Source organism: Pestalotiopsis fici (assembly GCF_000516985.1).
Source record: "Pestalotiopsis fici W106-1 unplaced genomic scaffold PFICI_Scf_7, whole genome shotgun sequence".
NCBI lineage: Eukaryota > Fungi > Ascomycota > Sordariomycetes > Amphisphaeriales > Sporocadaceae > Pestalotiopsis > Pestalotiopsis fici.
The window spans coordinates 2,827,850-2,845,892 of NW_006917097.1; the positions used below are offsets into that span (position 1 = coordinate 2,827,850).

The 18,043-nt window shown below is 48.2% G+C and overlaps 6 protein-coding genes across 6 annotated transcripts; 1 reads left to right on the forward strand and 5 right to left on the reverse strand.

Annotated features, from left to right (window-relative positions):
- Positions 1-1,703: 1,703 nt before the first annotated feature.
- PFICI_10490 (uncharacterized protein) lies at positions 1,704-2,390 on the reverse strand (the record flags this gene model as incomplete). Its single annotated transcript, XM_007839071.1, has 1 exon — positions 1,704-2,390. One exon carries the CDS (start codon positions 2,388-2,390, stop codon positions 1,704-1,706), a length of 687 nt encoding a protein of 228 aa, XP_007837262.1.
- Positions 2,391-3,706: 1,316 nt separating this feature from the next.
- Positions 3,707-5,596, reverse strand: PFICI_10491 (uncharacterized protein; the record flags this gene model as incomplete). Its single annotated transcript, XM_007839072.1, has 3 exons — positions 3,707-3,712; positions 3,774-5,110; positions 5,320-5,596. The coding sequence occupies 3 exons, from the start codon at positions 5,594-5,596 to the stop codon at positions 3,707-3,709; spliced, it is 1,620 nt and encodes a 539-aa protein (XP_007837263.1).
- A 968-nt stretch (positions 5,597-6,564) lies between these two features.
- PFICI_10492 (uncharacterized protein) lies at positions 6,565-8,178 on the reverse strand (the record flags this gene model as incomplete). The annotated part of the gene is made up of 6 exons (XM_007839073.1): positions 6,565-6,744; positions 6,829-6,960; positions 7,027-7,329; positions 7,382-7,665; positions 7,719-7,903; positions 7,967-8,178. 6 exons carry the CDS (start codon positions 8,176-8,178, stop codon positions 6,565-6,567), a joined length of 1,296 nt encoding a protein of 431 aa, XP_007837264.1.
- Positions 8,179-9,407: 1,229 nt separating this feature from the next.
- On the forward strand, positions 9,408-12,079 carry PFICI_10493 (uncharacterized protein; the record flags this gene model as incomplete). The annotated part of the gene is made up of 9 exons (XM_007839074.1): positions 9,408-9,727; positions 9,798-10,064; positions 10,135-10,279; positions 10,334-10,424; positions 10,523-10,555; positions 10,610-11,397; positions 11,452-11,540; positions 11,595-11,787; positions 11,843-12,079. The coding sequence occupies 9 exons, from the start codon at positions 9,408-9,410 to the stop codon at positions 12,077-12,079; spliced, it is 2,163 nt and encodes a 720-aa protein (XP_007837265.1).
- A 114-nt stretch (positions 12,080-12,193) lies between these two features.
- PFICI_10494 (uncharacterized protein) lies at positions 12,194-15,182 on the reverse strand (the record flags this gene model as incomplete). Its single annotated transcript, XM_007839075.1, has 5 exons — positions 12,194-12,628; positions 12,671-13,019; positions 13,073-13,254; positions 13,304-14,524; positions 14,583-15,182. The coding sequence occupies 5 exons, from the start codon at positions 15,180-15,182 to the stop codon at positions 12,194-12,196; spliced, it is 2,787 nt and encodes a 928-aa protein (XP_007837266.1).
- Positions 15,183-17,141: 1,959 nt separating this feature from the next.
- PFICI_10495 (uncharacterized protein) lies at positions 17,142-17,540 on the reverse strand (the record flags this gene model as incomplete). Its single annotated transcript, XM_007839076.1, has 1 exon — positions 17,142-17,540. One exon carries the CDS (start codon positions 17,538-17,540, stop codon positions 17,142-17,144), a length of 399 nt encoding a protein of 132 aa, XP_007837267.1.
- Positions 17,541-18,043: the final 503 nt, after the last annotated feature.

Consider the following 18,043-nt stretch of genomic DNA (forward strand, 5'->3'; position numbering starts at 1 on the left):
GTATATGAAGTGGAAGAAGGATGAATTTCCATCAATACAGCGGCGGGGCAGTCAAAGTGCAAATCTTGAAGTGTTGGGGGCCCATCCACAGCGGGCGTAAGCGTGGCCAAAGCGCTACAAGCCTACAAAACATTTTATTAGAGCCAAGGCTGGTGGCGTTTTAAAACCAACTAGGTAGCTTTATTCTACACTAAAGATTTCTATTAGGTTTCAGTGCCATATTTGAGGGGATGGAAAAGGATTTTTCCAAGGTACCTATGAAATAACTTAACCTTTCATTTCAAACTCAACGAGATCTCCTGTTCTTGATAGTCGGGGATTTTGAGTCCTATATACATAGTACTAGGTCTTGTTTGAAAATAAAACAAAACCGTTGTAGAAGAGCTACTGGTCTCATTTGTGTCTCTTTCACAATCTCCCAATGCAGGTAGCACAGACCATGCGACTGCTTTGGGAGATTGTTGCAGACAGTTCAGAGAGTTATTGTGCTCGGCTTCAGTGGCTGCCTTTGCATTGTTGGACATCTTCACCAATGGATTTGCATGATTCGTGACCGCCTGAACCTGGTCGGCGGAAGGACAGTGATACAGATCAGCATCCGCAACTTGATCCTTAGATTTGTGGCCTCCGCCAAAATTGATGTCACGTAATGAGTCATGCTAGATTACGGTGGATGGCACTAGGGATAATGAACCTCCAAGCATACCTAGGTAGTTTATGAATAAAATCAATGATTGAAACTTCGAAAGATGATCTAGGAGGCGTAATGGGTTATATACTTCGATATTTATCCATGACAAAATACTGGCTCAGCCGAGGGGCTCTCCACTGTCCCCTGCAGTCTATATAGTATTAGCTGTCGGCCCCGTGGTCGGGTGCGCCCTTGAAGATTCAGGCCAATTACCCAGATTTAAGTATATAGCGTGTAATAAGCTCATGAGATGCGGTCTATATTTCTGCATTGGGAACCGACTGCGCCGTCGCGATTATAGTCTTTACCAGGAAATGTCCCTTGTATGATATGGTGCTAGTCTCACATCCAAGTTGGGATGCGAGCGGAGCCGATTTCATCTTGGCATCATGACTCGATTAAGCTAGCAACCAATGGAAAATAACTAATTATCAATTATATAAGGGCCACCACGACTAATCTCTACAGCTTGTGGATGACTGAGAGAAGAAGTAATCTCCGCAGATATGTTTGTTGGCTACTATAGCACTACTTCTGTCGAAATCATCATTGGGCCTCAGCGCTTGATTGCCGAAAATTCCGTGTAGAAAATAGACAGGCGCGTCATCTGGAAATTGGTCGCACTCACCTTGAAGACGGTGGGGTAAAGTAATACACGTGTCTCTTTGAAATCTGACCCGATCTGATGAACCATGTCCTATTAGGTCGTACATAGTGGCAGGGAGGACAAGAGTGATTCAATCCTGTATTACTGTAGCGAGACTACATTTGTTGCAGCTGAGGAAATAACCCGTGAAATTTGAGACCACGTGCTTTCACAGTCGGTCATCGTTTTGTTAGGAGATGTGGCATTGTTGAGTTCTACTGCTTTCCTGTTAGGAGATGATGCATATAGCAATGATTACACTGCCCATTACCAAAGCTGACAGGAGGCGGAACGCATGAGTAATACTGAACGCTCCCATCAGATCCAGGTACGAAGTCGACATCTAGCCATTGAAAATCTGGGTAATCAAAACCGCTCTGCTTCTTCCCCCAGTGCCCAGATCGGGCCCGTCAGATTATGACGACTGAACATCTCCACGGCGTCGCGCACCGACCATTTCGTCCAATCTGCATCGGCGTGCCGTCCGTACCATTCGCCAGCAAAGTTCCAAATTTGTTCAATGGGCCGTACGTCTCCCTTTTGGATGCCTCTGGTAGCACACCATTCGTCCACCTCGGCCTCGTTGCGAAACAAGAGCATGACCGAGCAGGTGTAAATGACGTTATCCCAGGCATTGCGCATCGGAATGGGAAAGTGTATGACACAGTCCTTGTCCAAAAGCTCCCCGTCTTGGGCCGTGATGGAAACCTCGTCGCCAATGGCGCCAACCTTTGTCGACAGAGTAGATGTTTGCCCTGCAAGTTTCATGACGCCTAGTGAACACCAGGCGCAGTTCCCCCACCATTTGCGCTCGCCCGAGGATACGACGCAGGTCGTGGGAGCCGCTGAGAAAGGGTGGGCTACCCAGACCTCGTCGGAGTTTGGATGAAGCACAACGCCATGATACTTTGCCAAGTCTCGCAGGCATTTTCGTGCCTCATCTGTGTTGCATTGGAAGCGCGTAGCTATTTCACCGATGGTTGGGGGGCGTTGATTGACAAGGAATGATGAAATGATGGCTTCGTGCAAGCTTGAATGATTCAAGGGATTCATGAAGACTGCAGGAACTTGGTAGGATAAATCTTGAGGATATCAATCACGAACAAAATAAGGATACCAAATCATGTCTCACGTATAAATGCTCTTTGAAAAGTGCCTCGTCCTTCATTCACTTGAGGGCAGTCAGTTTGCAAAAGTTGATGGTTAGTCCATCTTCACCGTGGGCTGTGGGGAACATGATTTTCTACTTGACATGAAGGGCGCGATGGGGCGACTACTGCAGACCGAATACGGCACTAAATTTCAAGAATGTCCCACGTAATAGGAAGCAGTTCAATGGGGGCTATTCATCTAAGATGTATTCGTAAAACACTATTATGAGTGGCTTCATCACTGAAGCAGCTCTTTGGAGCTCCGTCACTATCTGGCACAGTGCCCACTATGTTACATACATGCGCGGCTGTACCTTGTACTTAATAGGCAGTTGATGGAGTCCTTGGTTTCCATCCTAGCATCCGATAATAATCATTCATTCATCTTTTCACACACCAGCGAGACTGTTGAAAATGCAGACCTCACCAGATCCGAAACGCCCGATGCCCTCGCCTTGAGTGGTGCTGATTACACTGCCACCTTTCTTAGAGAAGTGCTTGCTCAATCAGTCAACGTCGACCTAGTTATACATGTCATACTTCAGGAGCCTTTCAATAAAGAGTCATGATAGCCAGACACACTTGAAGCTGCGTCCGATTTGGTTCATGACACCCATAATCACTATTTTTGCTGCAGGATCGACAACTTCCGCCAATCTGGGTATCCATCTCTAATCCGATGCCAAAGGACTCAGCGAGCGGTGGAATATACCAAGTTGTTTTCGGTCAATGGTCTATTCAAACCGTGAAAAATAATACACTGGTGACTTAGGAGTCTAATCTCAATAATAGATTGCACGTTTGGTCCCAGCACATTAGGGGAAGCGTGCCTCGGGTGTATGAAATTGTCCTAGCCGCAGAGTGACATCAGTCTGACTATTGAAATTATGAATACCTGATCGATCAAGGGTTTATCCGCCCCAGGTCACCTCATGGTTTTATTTGGCGGTTCGGGGTATTGTGTATAGAGTTTTCCAATAATGATTTTGATTACATATGACATGCTTCGTGTCTCGAATTACTTCTTCGTGAGGAACTACAGAAGCTATTCTATGACGCATATCGTTCTTCCCTTACGTGATGACCACTCATAAATTATATTCCTCGCTTGGGGTGTCAGTTCCCGTTCCATCATCCCAATCCGTTCCAATGTCTCATTGGCCGTCCTTCGCAATATTATGCAATAGGGCCAGCTGAGCAGGATCGCCTTGTATCTCGTCACGACTGTAAGTTTGTATTCTACAGCGTCCAGAAAAAAGTTCCCGATTCGTTGACCTAGTCTAACATCATCAGAGCCGATGTCTTGAGCGCCGATAATAGACTCCATAGCTTCTGCTTCAGATCCCATTTCAAAGACGCAACCTTCCGGATGCAGGATCACGTCGACCACAATACATTCCAAAGTTAATCGGCCTCCGGTGACGCGCCCGAATGGAAGCTCAGGCGTTACCAGGTCTATCTCGCAATCCAATACTCGTGGTCGGAATTCGGTTATATTTCCTCCCTGCAAGCGCCCCAAATACATGGCTTTGTCTGTAGTGGCCCAGGACCACGATGGAGCCCGCTTCGCGGGAAGGCTGATCCCGGGTATGGCATGGCCACGCTTCCAGGTAGTCGACCAGTGCAAATGTATATCGATGCAGTTGTACCAGAGTCCAGCGCAGTACCTGCCCAAAATATGTCCGAACTCGTCCGAGAAGTACTGAGCCAGCGCCGAGATGGCGGTGAGCTTGTCATTGGGGTCTGTTAAGTCCCGCATCGAATAGTCATCCACCACACTCACCCATGCATGGAAGACGTGTTCCGGTGTAAGATCTGACTTTGGAACAAAGCCTTGATTTAAGCTCCATCCAGAAAATATACAATGTCGGCCCTCATGCAGCGTATAGCCGTAGTGTAGCCTTCCATGCCTAGATTCAAATTCTTCGCACTGCCAAACCATGCCGCCAGTGCTGGGGAATATTAGAATGCGTGGGCACAATAATCTCTCTTGAAGTACCCAGCCTCGGGTATTGATTGGTTCGTTGCGGGCATCATACCAATCGGGATCTGGGTCAAGAAGAATGGGGTAATTCTGATCATCGGTATTGGGAACAGAGAGTTCCAGAAAGCGGGGTCTTTCCGCGTCCGTGGGCTTAGAATCATGACCATCTTCACGAAGGAAATGCTGATTTACGGAATGTAGTCCTGACGGCTGAATGACTATTTCAGCCTGTTGCACATAACCCGCCATTCGAGATATTTCTGTAGTGACATCCTTGTGAGAGTTTTGAATGATGCAAAGAGCATCGATCCAGATGTATGAGATACCCAAACTTCTGACAACCTGAACTGCGTCCTGCAATGTCGCGGGAAGACTTTCAATTGGTATGCCATCTTGAAAGGTGGGTACAGTATCGGTCTCCAAGAGAAGAGGCTGCGGTCCACCCCATCTATAAGATAGAAACGCGTAATCGGCATCCGCGGAGTATTCAGTTATCATGTGAATGTCTTTCAAATCTTGTGAGACTTCAAGAATCCTCGTTGGGCGGGGAAGATTGTCCTTTACTTTGCATCCCACGTGATTCTGGCGGCACTCTCGAATCCACTGTGAAGCAACTTCAGGATCGAATCCTTCAAATCCTGTCTGCTCATATGGTATAAAATATTGTGATCCAAGGTCTAGATACGTTAACACTTCATTGAACCGCTAGAAAGATGTGGCTCACCTGAACGAGTGCAAATGCCGAAATGAAGGCGTTCATCCTTGTTATGTTCTTGGCTTCTAAAAAAGACCAACACGGACAATCTGTCTATTCTTGGAGGCGTGACTCTTCGTGGAATATGCAAACCCATGAATAAGCCCAAAGAGTGATCGTCTGAGAACGAATCCAAAAAGCCAGTCCCCAATTTATCGTAAATATTGCTGCACCACCAGCACTTCATTGTGACGGAATCTTTGATTGCTGCAACGGTCACTTCGTATGAGTACTCCGGCACGTCGTGGTACCTACCGCCCTGGGCGGCCTCGACGACTCCCTTCGGATTGAGTTGCTTCCATGCTTCGGGGCTGAACGGTCCGCGCCGGCAACTATGGCACAAGAAGCCACCGTGAGGTGTTTCTGACATTGCGAAAGTTCATATAGTAATGTTCCACAGTGTCGTAATAACAAAGCTAACATTTCTGGGCGGGTCACGCGGTGACGGGCGTTTGCCAATTCTCGTGAGTAAAGTGCGAGTCTGACTGCGGTCATGCCCGCTTTGGCCAAAGGTGCAAGTCACTATACTTAAATCTCGAGTTCGAATGCTGTTTTCAGGTTCGTTTTAAACGCAAGGCTGGGACACCACGTCTGCCTGCAAGACGTGCGTTGGAGAGAGGGGAAACATTGGGATGAGGTGGGCTGTGCGAAGTTGATCTTTGATAAGGCTGATGATGGTCCCCGCTTCTCGGCGAAAAGCTACTGGATACCTATGCCACACCTCCACTTTAGTGAAGGGGTCGGGAGCTCTCAATTTTGGTCTCTACGTTCCCTGATATCTTTGCGTCTTGATGCTTTTGTCTCCAAGCGCCTGTTATAGACATGAGAGTTCATCATCTCTAGCGCCAGCAACGGCGCTCCGTCTTGGCCAGCGACTATGTCTAGTGGCTTAGAGTGCTAGCCACAATAAACTAAATGCACTAAAAGAAGCTTGAATGGCGCGCTGCAGATGCATGCATTGTTCACTGGCAACAGTCTTGACGTGTCGCCAATTCGAGGTCTTGGACGGGGTTAGTGCCAGAATAAAATCGTTCATCTCAGACCATATATTGCATGTTGATGATCAACAGGTGCACGTCACTGCATGCGCGGGACTTTTGGCACAACCTTGCATGGTCTTCAAAGAAAGCAGAGCCAATATGACGCAGTTGTGTCACCTATATGCTCTAGAGAAGGGGCTCCCGAGGATTATCCTGACGTTGCATATCCCCCGAAAGTTACCAATCTGCATATCTCGTTTTCAAAATTGAGCCTCATGGCGACGGACTGGAAACAATCTGATCGCAGCACCGCTCTTGTCGGAAATAAAACTTGGATACTTTCGCAAAACAGTCGCCATTAGACTGGTGATGAAGAGAACCGCTTGGCTTTTGCTCGTCTATTCCTCCATCGCCAGAACGCCAAGGTGAGTGCCGTGACCGGAATGGCGGCAGCAAAATAAACCCATAATTGCGGGCTTATCACCCACTTGCCACCGTCATCGCTGTCAATAGTAAAGAAGCCCATGCCAAAGAAACCCTTGTTTTCAAATCAGATCACATCGCAAGACATGAGATGCTCAGGGGAAAAAAGAAGCATAGAGTTTTGCAATCTGTCACTTACAGAGACGAAAGTTCCAGGAAGGAAAACTAGTGTCACCAGCGTGATGATGCGCATAGCAAGACTGTCCTTCAACATGTTGTTGGACATGTCCTCGGTATTATTTTGGCTTTTCAAAGTAATGGTGTCCGATGCCTATTGTATCATGAATCAGCGATCAAGAGTGCCAGTAATGGCAACCTCGACGTCGGCCTTGCTCACCATTTGAATAGTATGCGCCACTCTCGAGAGCAGGAACTGCGCATTGACCTCGAAAGATTGGACCTTGGATGTGATGTCTTCCAGCGACGAGGTAAAGCTGTGAGAGTCATCCTTGACCACATAGCCACTAGCCAGGAGTTGCTCATTGAAGATGCGCAATCTCTGTAGAATCTGATGATAGCCTGCAAATATCGGAATCAAGGGAGCTATGCGGCTTTGTACATATCGAAGTCCAGAGAGTTGGTCGTACATGGCCACAAAGTCTAATGTTTCTTCAATCTCTACATTCATGACCGACTCTGCCTACCACATTGTTAATAGTCTATATGAACTGTGAAGTTGTTTCGCAACCTACAAGGTCTTGAAATCTTTGCTCATGGTCGGCCATGTACCATCTCCAATTGTCTAGATGGTTAAATAGGTTGTCAATGTGCGGGCAGAGTGGATGCTTGACCAAACCGAATATATTGCACATGGTATCAGGACAGTATGACTCCTGGTTGGGCAATATCACCATCCAGACAGTGGAACGTGTCTTGCTGTTAAAGTGCTGGTACATGCCAATTTGTCTTATGACCCAATCGGTCTTTTCTGCATCGCATACTTTCGTCTCGGCATATTTGATGATATATGATAGCTCTGTTGGAACAATAGTCAATACTTGATTATGAATTAGCCTTGAATTATCTTACCACGTATCGGGGATTGGTCCCTCCAGGTACAGATTGGAAGCGCCTGTTCGAGATCGGTCGTCCTGCTCCTAAAAGATATGGCAGTATCCCTAAGGCCGTCAAACGCTTCCACATGGTCCATGAAGGATTCAAACATCTCTTCTGAAATTTGCAGCGGCGACCACGAGTATTTTTGACTAATTGCACTAGACCGGGTTATGAGCGACTGCTATCTCTTGTTCCTTGTTGCTGCGTAATGGACTACTCACGCTACACGGACTGCTGGGTTTGAGGCCGAGAGTTGATCTTTCAGGTCTTCGACGTCGACAACACGTCTGGTCCGCGACAGGTTGGTTGCTTTTTCGGGGTCGATGCTCGCGCCGTCATTCAGCTCAATCATGTCAATGTATGACCGACCATTGTCAACGAAGACGTCGGACACCAGGTGTCTGGGCACTCGGCGCTGTTTTTGAAGTTGCATTATGTAATTTAATTGATTTGATGCTTGAAAAGTAGGGACATCGTCGACCAGGTTTGTTTAATACACGGTTGAACCAAGTGTAAGTTGGAAAAAAAAAAAAAGCCCTCATCCCTCGTGGAATCAAGAGAGATCACCAGTGTCACCCCGCACAGCCTCCAATAGAACAGCCTTTGTTGCCTATGCCGCCCGCCCATGGGACCCTCATTCTGCATGCATCTTGTCCTTTTTGGGAGGCTTGCGGCTGGGAAAGCTTACAATCGCGCTAGGATCCCTGACTCTCCACCCACTGCGCCTGAGCTGCTCTTAAGGTTGCTAGTCAGCAAAGGAAAAGGAAACTCAAATCTATGGGGGCTGCATGTGCGGTTATCTTCCGATCGGAATGTACTTACTTGGCGTCCTCGAGGCTGATTTTCTCTGGGGCGGAGTATTTCAGCACATCATTCCTGAGCTACTGGCAGGGTAAGTCGAGGGGCCTTGTCGCAATGGAATCCTTTTAGGCGCACCTTGATGTTAAACAGTTTCTTGTCAATCTTTGGCCACTTGCTATGTAGCAGAGCCACGAGAGCGTTTTCGCCAATATATCGATATTTGATTGCGCAACGCTGCATTGGCTGGGGCATTTTGATGCGATAGATAGCGGTATGGATCTTTGGTTTGTCACAAATGCACAGAGTATATACGGAGATTGGAATGATTGCTCTTTATGTGGCCGTGGATCTTTTGAGGCCTCGTAATGTAATCATAGGCCAAGACAGGCGACCTGGCCGATGACCCATGCGCAGCTTAGGGGGTGAGTCAGTACGGTTCGCCAGGCGTTTTCTCAGTCTGCTGTCAGGAGGTAAACTTGAGGCCCAAGAACGAAAGGGTCCGGACCATCCCTGCCTGCGCCCAGTCAGTATGTGATTGACCCTGCACACCCTGCAGCTGAACACGCTGTAACGTACCCTAGCATACAGCCAGCCAATTGTATAGGTCTGATAAGTCAACACCAATCTCCAGAAGGACTAGCTAGTGCAAGGCAGAAGACGACAATCTGGCAAGGCGAGGAAGGGCCGCGTCTGGTGCTTACCTAAACAATTGAGACACACGGGAGGTCGGGAGCCTTGCGGCTGGTTTTGTGTGTCTTTTTGTCAGCATGCAGAAATTTGCACAAGATTGGTCCAAATGAATTGACCTATTCAAACTTGGAGTATCGCATCTTAAAGCGCAAGGACTGAGAAGTTTGTATAATGTCAGGCGACAACTCCCTCCGGGTGGGTGGTGGTGGTGGTGACTTTGACGAGACGGAGCTGGATTTAGGTCCTGGCCATCGCCTCTCCTACATCACTCGCCCATTCGACTTTCCCGACGCGGGCCCAAGCGACCAACGGCATTTCTTGACTTCATCTTCTAATCGGACCCCCAGCAGACGGACTTCGACTCCATCACGTCATGAGAGCCCGCCGTCAAGTGTACGACCCAGCACAAACTCTTCGCAGCACGGAGGGGCGTCTGGGACACCTGGAGCCGGTATGGTTGTGCCAAGGGTGTCAGAGCCAGATGGACTACGGTATGTTTCACTGAAAAAAAGAAAAAGAAAAACAAAGTTATGTTCTCTCTGACGTCGATGCTATTGTTAGTCGTGAGTTGTATCCCATACACATTTTCGCAATCGCGATTAGTGCCACCATTGGGATGGGGTTCTACGTCCGAGTCGGAATAATCGAGGGGCTAGGGGGTCAAGCTGCTGTCGTCTATGCGTATGGCTTCTTGGGTGCATTGTGTCTGTTGATCATGACCTGCTTGACCATTCTGCTGCGCATCTGGCCTATAGCCGGCGCACTAATCGTATTTGTGGAGCGCTTTGTCGACAAGGAAATTGGACAGAGCGTCGGAGTTCTATACTGGTGCGTAAAGATGCAAAATGACGCTTCTGGCATGAAGTTTCTTTGGCATATACTAATCATGTCATGATAGGCTCACGTACTGTTTTTCTTTTGCTGGATTGACTACAACGATCGGTCAACTGGTCAGCGACCTTGACGTGCCCAACGGCGCATCGGTCGTCATCACTATTTTCTCTCTCCTGTTGCCTATCTTGTTCAACTTGACAGACATTCAGGTAGCCCTCCCACTGGGATCTTGGCATTCGTCAAAGAAACTGACTCTCGTACAGATATTTCGGAATATTGAGCTCACTCTGGTATCCGTCAAGCTCTCTATAGTTGTTGCCATTATCATAATCATGAGCGTCATTAACCCGAAAGGTGGGTTGCATTCTCCCAAAATACTGACACGCTTCAAGGGTTGATTATTTATACGTTACTTTATTTGATGACCATGGACTGACTGAACCTGTTTCCAGTTGGTGACCACAGCTCGACGCAGGCTTCTGAAGGTATGACTGACTAGCAAGACTATGATCAATTGTCCATCGTTGACAACCTATCAGTACAATCAAGAGATGTGATTTTTCAACATCCGGAGGGCGAAAGCTGGTTCGGTGTCCTCATGTCATCAATGTTTCTGGCGTCTTTTTCGTATGTCGGGATCGAAATTGTGGCCGCGACAGCGCAAGAAGCCAAGAATGGCAGGAATGACCAATCGAATGTGAATACAAGAGAAGAAGAAGGGACAGCGAATAATGCAACATTCTATCCGACGCATGGATCGACACATCAAGGGGTTAACGGAAATGGCTTGATGCAAAGCATCAGTTCACACTCTGCGAGCGAAGAAAATGAAGCGTCTGGCCGGTTTGATTACCCCCGCAAAAGTCCGTTCCAGGGCTTGGTACAGTATGTCCCAATCGTATCTGCCGTGTTCTACCTTTGGAGCGCTTGGGTCGTTATGCAAAATGTCGCGTGGGACGACCCGAGTCAGCCCACGTTGGCCGGCGACAAGAAAGAGGACTGGAGTAGCTCTATCTTCATTAACAGTGCGAAGATGAGTCATGTGCAAGGCCTGGACACGGCCTTGTCAATTGTTCTTATCATCAACATTGCGTCCACCTCGAGCACTGCCCTCTACGTGGCGTCACGAACTCTATTCGGTCTCACATTTACCATCTCCAAGGAAATGAACCCCGATGCCCAGGGCTGGCGCAAGTGGTGGCTTTACCTGATGAAGTTTCTGTCCAGAAAAAGCAAGTTTGACGTACCTTACGTGGCTGTCCTGGTGTCTGCGTGGGGTCTCATCCTGCCCTTTCTCAAATATATTCCAGGAAGCAAATATTCAACAGTAAGCTTGTCTCAGGTCCTTTAGCAACCTGCTTGGCATCTAACCTACAAACAGGCCATTGACGTTGTCATTGAGATGGGTTCTGTGTCCTGCATCTTAGTGTGGGGTTGGGAGTCCTTTGCTGCGTATCGGTTCTTCAAATGGTGAGCATCATTGTCCAATACTTCGTAGTATTATGGTCTAATTCCTGATTTCAGTTGCCGACGACATCGCATTGCTCCCACGACCGATAAAGATGTCATGGACATTGGGGATAATGGATGGTACTATTTCCATTTGACCATTTCCTTGTTCGCTGCCATCATGTGCCCGATCATCGTCTTCGTTGGCGGAGCCTTTACCCTCCACTACAATACCAACCCCACCCAAGGCGTCGCGACTTTTCTAATTGTAAGCACCCTCGTAACCAGGACTTTTTGCGGGTAATGGACTTATCAATGACTAGGTTGGGATCTTTCTTGGACTCACTCTACTACTGAAAATCGTTCGCTTTATTCGCGATGGCGAGGCCTGGTGGAGCAGCCTACGGGTGGCGGCGGATGTTAATCGCATTTTTGCGGATCTCACTGACCTGAAAACGAAGCACATCGATAAGGCTCATAACCGAGCCAATAGATCGTGGTATGATTTGGGGGGAGTCATTGACTCGAAGTGGGTGTCAAGGAAACTCAGAGGAAATTAATGCCTTTAGTTCTGGCTACTGCTCTCCTGTTTTCAATTTCAAGGACAATTTTGTTTTGGTGAAATAACCTCTTCACCCTTATGGCCAGCGTGAATGATAACAAGCCCCTCTCATCTAAACAATTACTTTGAAACGATACGTGAAAACGCAGCTCTTCTGCTTGCTAGCCACTTGAAGCTCCAGCCATTTGTCTGCAGTTTCAGAGAGATACGCCGAGTCCTTCCGGGGATCGTAACGTATTTCGTCTTTGGTAACTAGCCGCTGGGCCTCGAATTTCTTCCTAAGGGCGCTCACATAAATTTCAAGGGTATGTCCGTTAGGAGTCGCCAGCATCACTAATCGCGAGTTGTCTCTCGTGACGAGAATTGTCTTTAACCCTCGCATCGCCTCAAACGTCGCCTCAGTCCAACTTTGCCGATTGGTACTCCATATCCGCTGAATGATATACTTCTCATGGGTGACTGCCAGAAATCCTCTCAGGCCATACAAAGGCACAATGCCGGTAATAAAGATATGGTTGTAGTTAATATCCTGAGAGCAACCGGTCAGCTGAATGAGTCAAGCTTAGAAACCCAAGTTAAAACCACTCACTTCATCCTTGATGACAGATTGTGCGATAAATGAGCCACTTCGACGACGTCTCATTGAGGATGATGCTTTGTCAGCATCCTCGCTGCCATCAGCGCTGTCAGTGTTCTCGGCGACCTCGTTAGTCTCAACACCCCACATGGTTATGACAGCTTGGTGTTTTCTCCGGTGTGCATGATAAAGCGTTTTACCGTCGCTGGAGAAAAGGAGGTCTACGTGGCCTTGTGCTTGAACATCTTTGATTTCCCCATCGGCTAGTTGGTCGTCCTGCGTTTCGATAATGGGAGCACTACTGGTCGAAACAAAAGTTCGCAAGGTCGACATTGTTGCAGTGTTCACGAGTCGGTTCGGACTTTTCCTCCAATAAGCATTGGTCAAGGATGCAAGACTGCGAGGGTAACTTACACAATGAAGTCTGACACACGATACATGCGGACACGGGCGTTTAACCTTCCTGGCCGACTAGACTCGCAAGCAACGGCAAGGAACTTTTGGTCGTGAGATAGTGAAACACCATTTACAGAGGTGACCTCTGCCAGCCGTACTGGAGTAGATTTGTCCGTTTGGCCGAAATATTGTATGCTCAGCTATACTTCATCAGCGTGACCTCTTATTCGCGGCGATGTGGAAACCAACCTGAGCCGAGTCTTTGGTCGCGGTCTTGTGTACTATGCAGATAGCACTAGTCCCACAAGCTCTCGAATTTGGCAGAACCTCATCTGACCATTTCAGTCTCTTGTCCATGAGACCTTTTTCAACCTGGGTATAAATCCGCCCATTGGGGTAATAGAACACAATCTGTTCGGCCGAGTAACAAAACACGTGGCCATCTGGTGAGTGTCTGCAGTAGGAGTCCCGCAAGGAAGTAGAATTTTCGAATGGATATTTTGCAAAGCTGACATTATGGTCCTCGTGCGTTTCAGCAGGCTTCTCATCCATGATGTTTCCCAGGTCTCTGCACACTTTGGTAATCTCTGCACGTCGTTCCTCCCGCACGAGGACGTTTGAATCGAGATACTCAAGGATTTTTGTTGCAGTTTGATCGTATCCATTCGTGCTCTTCTTGTTATTTGAAATCATGCTCTCGATACAGTCGCCGACGGCCCTATTGCAGATGGATTGTCCCAACGGGAATCTCGGGCGCTTGGTGCGGTAAAAGACGTCCTTGTTGCCGTCTCCTAGCGCTTCGGCACGGCGTGTGGCAAATTTTGTGATACCTTCGGGACCGCCGCCCTTTTGATGATTGTACAACAACACCAAGAGCAGAATACAGCCATATGACCACACATCGCTTTTGGTACCAATTTTCCCTTCTTGAGTTTCAGGAGCCCAATATGTACCGATGCGGGGAACTTGAGGGTTTGGCCGACGAACGCCCATCTGATCTTTAGACCGTGTCAAGAGACAAGCTTCCCCAAAATCACCAATCTTAAACACAACACTATGCGGGCCCTTAGGGTCCGGATAAATAAAGATGTTGTCTGGTTTCAGGTCACCATGGACGTAGGTAACCTCCTCATAATTCCCAGTGACCAAGCTCTTCTTTTCATGGCAATTGAGCCACTTGAGGCCGTGTCCTATATGTAACATCTGTTGCAAATTGCGTATACGTTCGTTGGGGCCGAGCTTTCGCTCTTGCATTAAGTATTGCCACAAGTCGAGATCGGCAGGCTCGGAGAAGATACTGGCGGTCGGGAACTGGTAATCGTCGATTTTCATGGTGATGCTGCACAAAGCTCTCATGATGCTTGACGGGGGATTCGTATCGTGAAGGCTCTTGAAGATATCATTCTCGGTTTGAAAGGACGCAAACGAATCCTCATCGGGTTCAAAATCTTTCCTCGCCAATAACATGACCTACTCATTTGTAAGCTTGTTATCGTCATGGTTCCTGCGCTCAAACCAGTATACGAACCTCTGTATTCAAGAATGTGCCGACCCGCCCAAGGTTGTAATAACCGCGCTCAATCCGGACCATATACACTGTTCCGTATGACCCGTTTCCACGGCGATCTTGGTCCAGGTAGGGTAAACAGTCTTCAGGATTGTGTGTCTGTTCAAAGCTGCCTTCGATAAGTGTGGTGGCGTCGCTTCTGGATTGAATCTCATAGAATCTGGAGCCATCTTGGCCAAATATCTCCTCGGCCCGTGCTTTACTGAAAGGTAGATCGAGATCTGAATGCGTACAAGGAGGAGTCTGCCGTAAAAACCTGCGCTCGAACGTCTGCACCATAGAAGGTGTCCCGTTGGCGAGAATAGTTAGCAGAATGGTGGCAAGTCCGGGTGGGCGCAGAATCTTGTCTGCAAAGTCCCGTCTCTCCTCGTCGCTGGGGAACAAAAGGGAGCCAAAGATGGTTGATTCCAACTTGGTGGCCAGCAGTCGCGATGCTCTCCCCGGACGCATGAAGTATGCTTCATCATACTCAATTTGTCCGTTGCGGACAGAGATCTTCTGTCCCCGGGAAAGAATCTGTTCTTTCGCTTGCCGGAAAGCCTCCGGCAAACGGTCGGCCATGGGCAGTCTGGTTGCTACTCGGCGATCGAGGGAGTGCGAGAACTCAAGGTGTTTGTGCTGCTCTGCAGGTAGCCATGAGGATGTGCGGATAAGCGAGTGAGGGCGATGATGACAGTGAACCAGACTGCTTGCGCTGGCACACGGGTCATCACCCGGTAAGGCTATCTACCTACCTACCTCCATAGGTGGTACAAATGGAAGAGGTACCTATTTTCCCAAATCACAGCTGTCTTCCGTTCCCGTGTCGCCATGGACATGCTGCCCTGGTCTTATCAACTGGCTTGTGGGGCGGGTATGACGAGGGGTCATGGGCGGACGCCAGCTGAGGTCCCTGCGGCTGCCCCGCTTTGCTGGGGAGGGAAGCACTGCTGTTCCCAGATACTGGGACACGAGTAGTACATTTCAGACAGTGGCAGCGAGCCAGCGGCCGAGATGTAGGTAAGTATTCTCGTCCACTGCGCCCCTGCAGCAGCTCAAGAGCTTGGCCGGCCAGCTGGTTCAGAGACCTGGCGATGATGCGCATGTCATGCCACCCATCGCTGCAGGCTTGCCGGAGCGGACCAAGCAGTGTTGGGATGTATGAAGAATATGGTAGCTGGCATATCGCTTTTTAAGCCCAAACGATGCGTTATATTGCATCTGTGCCTTCATCCTGCTGACGCGATACCTAGCAATACCAGTCTCGAGATGTGGCGTGCGTGGCTGAAAGCTACTACACTGATGCTGCTCAGCGGTCGCAGCATTTGATAGGATCGGCATTGCATCCGGATTTGGTGCTGAAGAATGGCAAGCAAGGTCTGGCCATCGACATTGGTACCAGTACGGGTGTAGGCCGTCGCAACTAAGCACCAAGAAGATGCGCTTTTCTCAGGACAAACAAAGATTTTTGAGCGATGGTATCGCAAGTGTTAGAAGAGAAGTCGTGAAAGTGATGCGGGACAAGACAGTCTTTTAAGCAAAAGGTACAAGTCTAAAATGGTGACCGTTCATCAGGCGATTGTAACATTGAATTGATAATTTGGGCACGGTCTCTACGCATATTGTAGTGATTGACCACACGCTAGTTACATGTAGATTAGTGCCTAGCTTGCCTAGCTCGCAGTGGGCAGCTAGGTGGTACGTACTATCAATGGTTCGGGTGATTATACTGTACATATGCTAGGCACCTGTGGCCCTCATTATGGCAAGAAGGTACCATCGTGGGGACAGCTCGAATGGCTCTACTTCGTACAATCAACCTATTTCCTGTGCCCCTATGGTACACAAATGCAAAGTTGGAACCCTGAAGTCCCTCGGTGCCTTGGCGGCCCGGGCTTATGGCACCTTAGATGCCACTGCTTATCAGCGTTTCATGGCAGCTCATCTTTGAGCGTGTGCCATGTCGTGATTAGTGCTATAATACTCGTTTCCGCAGGATATAAACTGTGAATTACTTCGTTATATATGGCGACTTTGACTGGTATGGATCCTAAAGGAAGGTCCGGTATAGCATATATGGACGGTAGGCGGGGATATTGGGGGCAGGGATGCCAGCAAAGGAGCGCTTGGGATTATCTAGCGCTATGCATATAGGATGGCTGAGTGGTTAATAGGTACTTGGGCAATATTAAAGAAGGTATAATAGTATCGATTAATATAGTCTCCTAGTTGAACGGCTTGTTCCTGGGTTGATCGTAACGAGCTACGAAAGAGAGGTGCAGAAGGGCTATGTGGTGTATCCAGGCAAGTGACCCATTGGGGAGGGGGTGATGAATACGTCAGTACGACATTTCTCCAGATCAGTCGCCCTGATATCATATGCACTCTTGGACGATCGTTTCAATGCCCAGCATGCTCCTTCCTCGCAAACGTCGCAGTTTATGTATAGAATATAATGAATGTCATGTCTTATCCGTATCTGAAGAGCAGATTGTGCGAGCCAACTCCATTGATATAGTAGAATATACTCCGCACGGCGTTTTATGTGTCTCTATTGCCGACAAAGTCACCAAGATCCCGGCAGAAAGCATCCAAAGGATTGCATATGCCTTGAACCACGGTCGAGAGACACATGGCAGTATAGTCGATGTCGCTTGGTCTTGTATAGAATACCATAGATAGGTAATCGCCGTGACTGTAAATGTTGTAAAGTAAAATATGGTCTGGATAAATGTCGTTGCCGTATATGTCAATGACCGTCCGAAAACCTTGTCCGCGATTACTGTCCAGCACAAAGCCAGCGTCCAGACTGCGAGGAGTACCACCAGGAACAAAAGGCGAAAGATCCGACTTGGCCAGTATGATCTTGGTCGATATCGGCTTTCCGTGACCAAAGACGATTTGCGGTCCTGTAATAAGCTGTCCCAGGACATCCTGCATTGTTTCGAGTCTCTAATCTCCGGTACTGGTTCCTCAGTACCTGTTGAAGTGATTGAAGAATAGATGAAATCATCACACAGCCATGCTGACGCGAGTAGGCGTAACAATCCTAGCACAGATAGTGGCCCGAATGTAAAGTCCACACCTGGTTGATCACTGATTGCAAGGAAGGTGTTTGTCATTGCGCCAACTAATCCAACCGCGGCTTGTATGCCTTGTAAAGTGGTGATAATTGTCTTCAACATCGAGACTGAGAGGAATCTCATGGTCGTGCTGTCAGGCAACAGGGCACAGTATGGCAAGCTACTTGTCACCATATGCTGTGAGCCATCCCAGCCGTGTGCAGTCCAAAATAGCGCATTAGCTGCAGCAACATCAATCGGTTCCCACTTATAAGCTCTAATTCGTCTATCAAAAATAGCACCGTAGCGGTAAATTATGGCCGTAGGATTAAAAAGTCCTATGTAATCGTGCCAACGTGGCTTGGTCGGAATAAGAATCGA